Here is a 12,118-nt window from a genome sequence, read left to right on the forward strand (position 1 = left end):
TGGTTTTGGAGCCTGTCCTGGAACTAGCTTTTGTAGACCAGGCTGGTCTCGAACTCACAGAGATCCGCCTGCCTCTGCCTCCCGAGTGCTGGGAATAAAGGCGTGCGCCACCACCGCCCGGCTGTAGTTCTTTTTTAAAATCAACTGATTCAAACAATGAAACAGAAACAAAGATTATCTAATGGGAAAAACATAATTTTAGGATGGGTTTTAGCATTGCTAGACTGAAAAGTGAGCAAACATTTTTGTGTATGTTTAAGCAGAGATCCTAGATTGGTTCTGCTGATTTCCAGACCAAAGTTCTTCAGTTGCTGTCTTCAAGGCTCCTCTCAAGTTTTGGCAAATAATTTATAAAAACATCTTCCTCAGAATAACTAACAACTTTTAACTGAAGAGAAACAAAATACAGTTCTTCAAAGTAAGTCTGCCAATGATATCTGACCTACTATTTTATTATACATCTTATCACATAACTCATTAACATTTGATACATTACCAGCAACCTAATGCTTAGATAGATTCCAATCTAGTCTTGCCAATTCAGAATAGAGTACTATCTATAACCATCATGGCTTTAGACTCCTTCAGTGTGAAACTATTCTGCGGCCTTTTCTAAAACAAAATAAAAAAGCCTGAGTTATTTTGTTGTTGCTTTTGAATGGGCATTGGCATGTGCTCAACATAGCTTCTATGTGGAGTTCAGAGGACAGTTTTTAGGAGTTGGCTCTTTCCCACCACACAGATCTCAGGGATCAAATTCAGGTAGTCATAATTATGCCTGCTGAGCCATCTTACAGACCCAAATTGCTGGTTAGGTTATTTTGTCACAGTAATAAGAGACAAAGGCACCAGGTACTCAGCACTCAACACTTCACTAACTCCTCACTACATACAAGTGCTGGTAATTTCCCACAGCTGCATGTAAGTGGACAAAACCCATGCTATTCCTTGCTGCACTGCAGAGACACCATAAGCAAGATAAAATGCTGGAGTAAGCTATAGCCAGGCATTAGGAACACTAACCTTAGAAAAGTACAGTCCAGAATGTCTCAGCTGGGTAGTGGTGGCGCCACACAAGCCTTTAATCCCAGGATTTGGAAGGCAAAGAAAGAAGGATCTCTGAGTTTGAGGCCATCCTGGTTTATAGAGCAAGTTCCAGGAAAGCTCCAAAGCTACTGAGAAGCTCTGTCTCAAAAAAACAAAACAAAACAAAAAAACAAACGAACATCTCTTCATTTTTGTCTGTTGCTATACTGGGCCTTATTTCCCCAGCCCCAAGAACGTCTCTTGAGGACCTTGGGGATACAACTCACAGGCAGAGTGCTGGCTGAACCAAACATGAGGACCTGAATTCGGAACCTCAGAACCCATAAAAAGCCAGGCACGACTGAGCATACCTATAACCCCAGCTTGGGGAGTAGACTCAAGGGAATTTCTAGGTATCCAATTTCTGTAAGACCTTGTCTCAAAAGAAAGAGAAAAGTTAAGACAGATAGGTGGCTCTCTAGTAACTGCTTAGCCTGCTGCCTCTTGCAGTATGATCAGTAAGTAAACTGCCTTCTTAAAGGTGAGAACAACAGAGGAAAACTGATAGCAACATCTGACCATCACAGGGAAGGCTCTTGAGCTGGGTGTAGTCATTTGTGCCTGTAATCCTTACTGATTAATAGGCAGAGGCACGATTCCTCCGAGTTTGAGGCTAGCCAGGTCTACATACAGTAAGGCTATTGAGTTCATTATTTATAAATTTTAAAAGGGAAAGAGCATGAATGTGAAACTAGGCGAATTAAGACAGGTTTACAATCACAGTCTATCAGTTGTCTGTGGCAGATTCCATGACATTCCACGTTTTAGTTTTGACTATAGGTTCCTGACTAAGAGCATGTCCTAAGACTTCTCTGTTCCTGTGATGAAACACCATGACCAAGACAGGTTAAGGAATAGTTTATTTTGGTTTATGGATTCAGAAGGGTAAATAGAAGTCCAAGATGGCAGTGACAGCATGGCTGCAGGCAGCAGGCATGTCGTCTGTTAACAGCAAGCTAAGATTTCACAGCTTGAACCACAAGCAGGAAACAGAGGGCACATGGGACTAAACCATGCTTTGAATTCTCAAAGACCTCCAGAGATACTTCTTACAAGGCCACACCTTCTATCCTTTTCAAACAATGCCACCAACTGGAAACCAAGTATTCATACAAGCCTATGGAGGACATTTTCATTCAATCCACCACAGGGACCCTGGAGAATAATCTATTCCATTGACTTTCCCCCCTAAATAAACAGTTTCACCCCCTCCTCTCCTCTTACTCCCTCCATACCATATCCCCTTTGTTCCCACCCCCCAATTCCACTCCTCCATTTCTGTTCAAGGAAGGGCAGGTATCCCATGAGTATCCACAAAACATGGCACATCAAGTTGCAGTAAGACTTAAGCACCATGTATTCAGGCTGGAGAAGGTGAGCCAGTATAAGGAGCAGGGCCCCAAAGGCCTGTAAAAGAGTTGGAAACAGCTCCTGTTCCTGCTGTTAGGAGTCCCACAGGAGGAACAAGCTGCACAATTGTAACATGTATCAAGAATGCCTAGGCTATCCTGGTGACTTATTAATGCTTTTAAAGCAAGTGAATCCTTGCCTTATGCTGGCTGGTCCTAACAATCATGTGTGAAGGTTAATAGATGAATGAAAAGAAAACAGAAAAACGCAAGAGAAGAAGGGAAGGGAGAAGACAGAATAAAGACAGGCCAAAGTAGTGTTGCTTCAGTAGGGAAGAATATGTAGCACTAGCGGCAAAGCTGTGACGGCCCTAGAAAAGGCAGCAGTTTGAAAACCCCAGAGAGAACACAATTGATTTGTCTTTTTTGTCAATGAAACAGGAACCTCTAACTCTGTTGTTTGTAGCTTTCTCCTTTAGAGGTTCTGCTCACAGTCTACTAAAGCTACTGTAGTCAAAATCCTCCTGGCATCTTTCTCCTTGCATAGTAGGCCATTTCAAAGCCAGCCTTCACTAGTGGAAACAGAAGCAATGAAGCTATTGGATGTATTTTTAGGCATCTCTCAGTGTGGGAACCAAAAGTGAAAAGGAATAAAAGCAAAGGAGGATTCAGGGAAAACATTAAAAAAAAAATGTTTCCAAAGATTTATTTTTGTGTAGTTGTGTAAGAGAACACACACACATGTGGAGGTCGGCAGACCTAAAGGCTGGTCCTCCTTGAAGCAGGGCTTTTTACTTGCACTGTGTTGCATGCTCCAGGTTAGCTGGCCCATGAGCTTCTAAGGTGATCTTTTGTCTCCACCTCCCATTTCATGTTCAGGAATGCTCTAATTACTAACATATGCCACCATGTCTGGCTTTTACATGGGTTCCAAAGATCCAAATACAGGTCCCTCAGGCTTGCAAAAACTCTTTTTTTTTTTTTTTGTTTGTTTTTTGGGACAGGGTTTCTCTGTGGCTTTGGAGCCTGTCCTGGCACTAGCTCTGTAGACCAGGCTGGTCTCGAACTCACAGAGATCCGCCTGCCTCTGCCTCCCGAGTGCTGGGATTAAAGGCGTGCACCACCACCGCCTGGCTAAAAACTTTTACCCACTGAGACATCTTCCCCGCCTTCAACTATTTTGTTTTTTTTTTCCTCTTATTTTTCTTTTCTCAATTGTTTTTGTTTTCTGAGACAAGGCTGACATTGAACTCAGAGACTTGCCTGCCTCTGCCTCCCAGCGCTGGATTAAAGGTGAGCTACCATGCACAGCTTCAACTTTTTTTAACTAGTAAGTACATACAGTTGCCGGGGAAACTAGGATGCTTTTCATAAGAACCTTCAAAATACCTAAGAATTGAAAGCAATCCAAGTAAATTCGTATTAATAGTATTAACAGTTACAACTCTTAATCCCAAAATGGATGTGGTGGCACACCCTATAAACCTAGCATTTGTGCCAGAGACCAGAAGCCCAAGATCATCCTCAGTTACAGAATAAGTAAGTCAGTGGCCAGCCAGGTCAAGCTACTAGATCCTTTCACAAAACACACACAAAACAGAAATAAAAGTAAGAGTGGATACAAACTGCAGAAAAGGCCATCCTTTTATAAGTCCCAAGTTCAAACTCCCAGCTGTTATAGCCACACCTTTCTCCCTAAGGTGTCCTCTACTCTAGCTGTGGCACTTTGTGGTTTTCCTGACCACATATGCTATTTTCATGCTCTTGTGCCTTTGCATGTATTATTTCTCTCTGCCTAGAAAGCATTTTTAAAAGTAAACCACTCATAACATTAACACTAAGTTCAACATCTAAAAGGCCTTCCATTACCTAGCACGTTATGCATCCCTCCTGTACAGCACTGGCAGTCTGTTACTGCCCAAGTATATCCTATTCAAAGTTACCACCATGCAGGAACCAAGTGAAATCAATCCTGTGTTTGATAAGCTCCTCCTGAGCAAACCACCTTATATCAACAGTTTTAAGGAAGGCTATGAGACGCAAGAAAAAGTTAACATTTTTTTTTTTTTTGGTTTTTCGAGACAGAAAGTTAACATTTTTGTTACTGAAGTCATTATTTTCTCATCTTCATCTTCCCTCCCTGTTTGTTTTCAACACTGAAGATGAAATCCAGAGAATGCTAAGCAAGCACCACCACTGACTCCCAGCGCCCCACCCCTAATCTATAATCCTCTGAATGTCACCCAGGAGCTAGTAGAATGGGTGGCCTCACATGTATCAGGCCCAAGTCCTCTACCATGGAGTCATACTCCTAGTGTTGTCATATTTCTAGCTATGTCCTAGAGCAAGTCACCCAAATGCTCTCAAATCACCTCACGGAAAAGTACAAAAGAAAAGCTAATCACTTTTACAGTTGCTTGACTTGATACACACCTTCTAAAACACACATACAAAACAAAGAACAGAATAAGTGATACGTAAGTGAATATTTTAATCATCAAGTCTTAAAAGAACAAAATACTGCCGGGCGATGGTGGCGCACGCCTTTAATCCCAGCACTCGGGAGGCACAGGCAGGCGGATCTCTGTGAGTTCGAGACCAGCCTGGTCTACAAGAGCTAGTTCCAGGACAGGCTCCAAAACCACAGAGAAACCCTGTCTCGAAAAACCAAAAAAAAAAAAAAAAAAAAAAAAAAAGAATATTCTATAAATATTAAAATGTTTTCAACCTGGAGATAGAAGGATGCACCCAAAATTTAAATTCCAATTGTATCCTTAATTTTTATCTTTAAATTTATTTCATTCATATGAGTGTTTTGCTCAAAAGCATGTCTAAAGGGGACATCTGATCCTCCGTAACTGGAGTTACAGATAGTTGTGAGCTGCCCGTGTGGGTGCTGGGAATCGAACCCAGAGCAGCAAGTGCTCTTAACTGCAGAATCCTCTCTCCAGCCTCTAAAATTTGAATTTTAAAGAGAACTTTGCACAGCAGCTGGGAACTTCAAAGGTCAAGTAACTCCACAGCAGCAATAGCACCAGGATCTAAACAATCCTGTTTTATCAGACAGGTGGGGGAGAGGAGTCCAAATGACATAGCCTAAATTTATCATTCCTACTTAAAATAAGCCAATTTTTAAAATAAATGAGACTATGACAGGCAATCTTGAGTATCTGTAATAAGAGAGTTACTGGGATGTTTACCTGCAGGTGCAAGAGCAGTAACAATAGATGCAAGATAGATGTGATGTGGAAAGTACTTTCCTCTATTCCTTTATAAAGGTCTTTTTTTAATTGTGACTAATTTAATCTCCTTTTTGACTCCCAGGACTAGTTCTCTTCTATCTTCATAGTTGTACACTACGAAATATTTTGCTTATCAAGAAAATAAAATTATAGTCTTTTTAAAAAGAACCTTAATTATTCTATCTAGTTAACACATTTGGTAAAAAAAAAAAAAATCTTTCCTAGCATTTCTAAAATGACCATTCAAATTAGATGCACTTCTGAAAATAGACTTGCTCATCAGAAAAATACGCTAAAGTCCCGAGATTATTAATAACATCAAGGAAAGGCGGTGTAATGACTGAAGAGCTGCAGCATTTGAAATAGGATCTGTCTATAACCAAAGCCTGATTCTAGTTCTGCACCCTTGGGAAAGGACTTCTTACAATACCTTATCTGAAAAAGAAAGGTATCTTTTCTTTCCTCAAAATGGCTATCCTGGTAAAATTAAACTACGAGGATAGCAGAGTATCTAACTTAGAGATCTTCAATAAATTTGTTTACTTCATGTAGCACAAAAAACAAATTTCAAAGAAAATCTACTTCCCCGAGTTTCAACGTACAAAATACCAGCAGCCCGTTTTAATAAATACACTTCATCATTTCACAATCTGGTGAGAAATCTTGCAAGTGACCACGCAAAAACTATCAGGGCTGTACGTATACCGAACACTAAAATGCGAAGGAGAAACGGCCACAGTAAACTGGGCTAAAACGTATGGATACATTTACAATTTGAAGAAAGCGCTCTCGATGGTAAGGGAGAATTTAAAATCAAATTGGGCCCAATTCCAAATACATCTTAATAACTCTCAGAGTGATGCTGGTTTAGCTTTCCTGAAACGCAACCGCTACGATATTTAAAGCCATTTCGAAACTCTTCAAGATTTAAATATCCTCACAACCAACCCTGGTGTCATTAATGCTTTTTAGAAAGCCTGAGCAGGAACGCATCATTAGCTCCACTGAAGATATTTGGTGAAAGCTGTTCATGTGCACAGAAAGAAGGGAAGAGAGATATTCTGGTGTTCAGCACACAAACTGAGGATTCTGGCTTGCAAAACCATGGCCGCCTCCACCACCACCACCACGGACAAGTATGTGATGGAATTCCGGGTTTTACAATCTAATGTCAAAAGAAGACGATTACAAAGCTATAAATTAGGGGGCACGGTGCACTTCCGTTCCCGTCCCGAGGGAAAAGACACGAAAGTACGAGCCTGAGAGCAAGCCCTCGGGTCTGGCTTCATTCTGGGGGTGCCCTTCCAACCGCAAACGGGGGTCAGCCCAGGAGGCACACAACACCACCTAAGCTTCGACGGGCTTCATGAGTGTGGACCAAAGAGAAGTCAGGCGTCCAGGGCGCCGCAGAACGCGAGGCCAAGGCGCGGGAAGGGCCGCGGCTGCGCCCAGAGCCACGGGCAGAGGCATGAGGTGAGCGGGTGAGACCGGGCTTGCACACCAGCGCAGACACTCACCAAACCATGCCGTAGGCGCCCTCTCCGATGTACGAGAGGTTGGTGTAGCGCGGCCCCACGTCGAACACCTGCCCGCGGACCATCTCCGGGCCCGCCGCCGCCGCCGCCATGTTGGCTGCCTAGCCGCCGCTTTGGGCTCGACGCTTCGCGGCCGCCGCTCGGCTTGTGCAGCGCCTCCCGCAGGGACCGCGCCGCCACCCGTGCAGCCGCCGCCGCCGGCGACCGGGAACAAGAAATGGAAACAACACAGAGGGGGAGAAGTGACCGCCAGTCGAGCCACTGCCTGCCTTCCTGCCTGACGGGCGGGCAGCAGCGAGCGGGAGGAGGGAGGGGCTGGCGTCGAGGGGCGCTGGGGCGGAGCCAAGGGCGTGCTCTCTTATTGGCTCCTCGCGGCGCTGGGGCGGAGTCTCGAGAGCCGGCGGAAGCAGCGAGCGCAGGCAGGAGCACTGCGGCTGCGGGGGAGGCCCGTCACGTGCGTTTGGAGAACCCGGCGCTAGGTGGCTCTTGAAAGCCAAGTTGGAACCTGGGCGTAACGACCCCATAGAGTGTCCCTCTGTGCCCGGTCCAGAACGAACTCGTGTGGGACCAGGAACTTGGTGAGACCGGAGGACTCACCATACACCAGCCACTGGACCCCTGACACTGGCCTCTGGGAATCCGTGGCCCACCACTCTGATGAACTTAGACTACCAAACTGAGACAGAAACCAAAAACCATGACCCAGACCCAGATAGATATTTTCATACATAAAAGTGTGAGACAGAAGTGAAAACCAAAACACAAGGCATTGAATCCCTTAATTAGAGATTTGTTCAAGAAGATTTGCTGCATACTTAAAAGAGTGTTGGAGCCAGCAACCTTGCTAGAGAGAAGAGATAGACAAAATGCAATACTTTTAACTGCAAGTGCTGTTTAGAGGGTTGTGGGTGGGGACCCTGGGAAAAGACTTTCAAATTCAGAGACTGAGACCCCGGTGTTGTGTAAGAGTTTCCTGAGATTGAAACATTTTATCCTGAGGTTCTCCTTAAACAGGAAGGTAAACAGCAAAGGAACTATGGGAAGTCCTTGAAACTGACCAGATTTACCAGGCTACTTCTTGCTAGAGTAAGCAATAAAACCTGAGAGTCCCTCTCAGATGAACTCAGGGGAGCTGCAAAGAAGATTCTCAGCCAAACTGAGAAGCAGAAACCAGCGCCCCCTCCCCGGAAGAGGTTTAGAGTAACTTAAATATCTGGAAGGGCACTCTTCAACTTTGGTGGTAGCCGTACTTTGGTCTGTCCTGAGCTCCCTATCAGTAGTGAGTAGCTGCGTGTTGTGTCTCTCCAGGAATTCTTTTGTCACACAGCACCCATTTGGTACAGAGGAGCAGAAACGTAGAAATACAGCACGTTTAGAATTGCTGAAACATCTGAACAAGATTTAGGAAAGAAACACGATGTCGTGGGTCAGAACCAGTCACAAACACCAATAAACTGAAGAATAAAATTGGAATCCCATAGTAGTAGGTGCCAAGGAACGCAATGGTGAGATAGCGACACAGACTGTGTCCCTGGGAGCAGACTCCTCTATGGCCAACAGTGCCGTCTAACCCAGAGACACCAACCCTGCCCTTTTAGACATCAATAAGGATCAGCAGGGCAATCCCAAAGATAAAAAAGTAAATCTTTAAAGGGAAGAACTGGGGCTGTCCCTGGGTGGTAGAGTGCATGCTTATCCTACCTATGGCAGGCCTTGGATTCATTTCACAACACTAAAGGAACAACATCCCGAAGGGGAAGAAACAAAGCTCTGAGAGTTAAAATTAGTCCTTCGAAATGTATTGGGCCACTCAGCAGAATCCTTTTTAGAAGACAATGCCATGGCTCGATTAAGATGTATTTTCTTCTAAAGATCAGGATAAATGGACAGTACCATGAAATTAAACCCACATTCACCAACACAAAAGTAGCGGTTGAAACAGTAAAACAGACCTGATGACGCAGCACGTCGGCAGTGTAAACGGTGGACGTGAGAAGAGTTTATGAAGTCGTAGAGTTCCTGAAGGAAGAAAATGATCAGGGATAGTGCTGTATGCTTTTAATCACAGCATTTCCCTGCCAGGGCTATGTACATAGTAAGACCTTGTCTTTAAAGAGAGACAAAATAATTGAGATAATCGTAGGGGTTCAAACGATACAGATTCCAAGAATAAAACTGAGGGAACCAATTAGAAGTAGGAGTCTAAGTGGAAGAAGGTTTTCCTCAGTAGAAGAGAAAATTCAGTGGGTTTGCTAGGTTCCAGAAAATTAATAAGCAGAAGCCAACCTCTTTGATTGCTGTGTCAGAATGTGCTGACAAAAGCAACGTATGGGAGACAGGGTCTATTTCGACTCCCCGTTTGAGAAAACATGGCTAAAAGTCCTGGTGGCAGGCGCCTGAGGCAGCTGTTCACATTGCAGAAGCCGGAAGCAGAGAATGATGTTAATACTCAGCTCCCCTGCCCCCACTTTTAAATATAGTCTTGGACTTCAGCACTGAGAAAGGTGCTCTTCGTAGTTAAGGTGGGTCTTCCACCTTCCATTAACACGAACTAAATGTTCTCTCACAGGCATGCCCAAATCCTGTCTCCAAGAAGATTCATCTGCCGGGTGTGGTGGCGCATGCCTTTAATCCTAGCACTCAGGAGGCACAGAGGCAGGCGGATTTCTGTGAGTTCGAGACCAGCCTGATCTACAAGAGCTAGTTCCAGGACAATCTCCAAAACCACAGAGAAACCCTGTCTCGAAAAACCAAAAACAAACCCCAGAAGATTCTATCAGATTGACAGTATTGACAATCATGCATCTTTAAGAGGAAATCTGGGTGAGTGCACACGTTTAAAAATGACATATATATTCTATGTGTATAACTGTTTGGCCCGGTGTGGGTAGAGTCAGAAGAGGGTGTTGGATCCTGGAGTTACAAACAGTTGGGAGCAGCCATGTGGATGCTGAGAACTGAACCTGGGTCCTCTGCAGGTGCAGCCAGTGTCCTTAACTGCTGAGCCATCTCTCCAGCAGCCAAAAGCTGATGCATTTCAGGGATAAAGAACACACTAGTAGCATCCTATCAGAGGATAAAATTACTTATTTGAAAAGCTAGAAACTAGCTCCAGAGTGATGATAGATACCCATAATCCTGCATGTGGAGGCCAAGGATCGTAAGTGTAAGGTCGTTCTTGGCTGCAAAGCAAGTTGGAGGACAGTCTGAGCTACAGGAGACCCAGTTTCAAGAAAAAAAAAAAAACCCAGATACCTAAATACTGACCTTCAGCTATCTTCTCTGTAATAATAAAATGCTAAAGGAAAATGAAGCAAAACTGGCAGCTGTTGGAAGGGTTCATTGTGATTCTCCTTGGATCATTTCATTCACTCTGAAGTCTTGGTTGCTCTGAATAACTTTTAATTTTGCCTTTGCACTGGCTTACTGGGTGGGCAGTGCATGTCGCAAACAGCGTGTCTATGGAAGTCGGTGACAGCTCTTAGGAGTTCTGTCCTTTCTACCATGTGCGCTCTGGGAACCAAACTCAGGTCATCAGGTTTTGTGGCAGGCACCTTTATTTTCTGAGCCATCTCACTGGCCCAAGAATAACTCTTCTTGTGCGCCAGGTCAGTATATCTCCTACACACGGGACAGTGCCATGTGACCTCCCACATTTACGTGAACTCTACATGGCCAAATTACCAGCAGTTAATTGATAAAACCTTAGCTTCGATTTCCCCAGACTTAGAGGGGTTTGCAATAATACCACCTGAGATACGTATTGCACAGAGTAAATAAGATAACACACAAAGAATCCGGTACATAATACTATGTACCCAATAAAGGTTATCTGTTACTGTTATCTACCCCACCCAGCCCTGTTCCTCATCTTGTATCTAGTGGACAGTGATACCTTTACATAGATACAAACTGTAAATAAGGCTGTAATTGTAATGCCTCATAGGCTGGCGGTGTAGCTTTGTGGTAGAATATTCATCCAATATGTATTTTGCCCCACTCCTGAATGTAACACCACCTACCCAGTCACAAATTCCCATAAAGTTTAAAGTATATGAATCTATTTAAGACTTCTTTTGGTAACTTTTTATGTGTAAGGTGTGTTCGTATGTATGTTCATGTATGCGTGTGTGAGTGTACTTACGTGTTTGTGTCCAGGTGGAGGCTAGAGGTTGACCCTGGGTGTTTTCCTCCATCACTCTCTACTTCAAGTATTTTTTGAGACTGCATTGCCCACTGAAACTAGAATTCTCATTTCTGCTAGACTGGCTAGCCTTTCGGCCCTCTGCCCAAAACTGGGGGTACACGTGCATACTGCTAGACCAGGCTTGTATGTGGGTGCTGGGGCTCTGAACTCAGTTTATCATGCTTTTGTACCAAGCACCCTACGTTCTGAGCCCTCTCCCCAGTCCTAATACCTCTTTAATATATTTTTGCTACTTGAAAGTATGGTCCCCAGACCCAACAGCATTTCTGAGAGTTTGTTGTAGCATCTCAGGCCCCACCCCAACCTCCTGAATCCAGATCTGCATTTTTTTTCTCTCGTTTGCATTTTTATTCAGTTAACAACTAAGCACATTTCTTCAAACTTTACCAAAAAGTGGAATAGAAACAAAAGTGAATAAGGGAAAATGACAGCTTATACATTTTGATTTGTTTTCCTCTATTTTGAGAAACAAATTACACTCTTTCACACATTTGAGGAAAATATCCATTACAAATTCACGGCTGCTTGCTCTTCAACTTAAAGACTCAAGGATTTTTAAAATGTAATAGAAAATACCAAAGTTCTTACACTTAAATCTTCCAGCAACAAATACTATGACCTATGTCATTTATAACTATTAACTCTGAATCTAAATAAGGGCTTCAAGAAAAGGGAACTTGAAAAATATTAATGTATAAC

The 12,118-nt window shown here is 43.6% G+C and overlaps 1 protein-coding gene across 2 annotated transcripts in view; it reads right to left on the reverse strand.

Annotated features, from left to right (window-relative positions):
• Mapk1 (mitogen-activated protein kinase 1) overlaps positions 1–7,504 on the reverse strand; it is a 67,084-nt gene extending 59,580 nt beyond the window's left edge. The window contains exon 1 of one of the 2 annotated variants that reach the window (XM_005370010.2): positions 7,195–7,504. In XM_005370010.2, the coding sequence (XP_005370067.1) occupies positions 7,195–7,304 (110 nt within the window). In that variant the 5' untranslated portion in view covers positions 7,305–7,504. The remainder of the gene's footprint in view (positions 1–7,194) is intronic. The other variant, XM_005370009.2, reaches the window with a different exon arrangement.
• Positions 7,505–12,118: the final 4,614 nt, after the last annotated feature.

This window comes from Microtus ochrogaster, unplaced genomic scaffold (genome assembly GCF_000317375.1).
Source record: "Microtus ochrogaster isolate Prairie Vole_2 unplaced genomic scaffold, MicOch1.0 UNK68, whole genome shotgun sequence".
NCBI lineage: Eukaryota > Metazoa > Chordata > Mammalia > Rodentia > Cricetidae > Microtus > Microtus ochrogaster.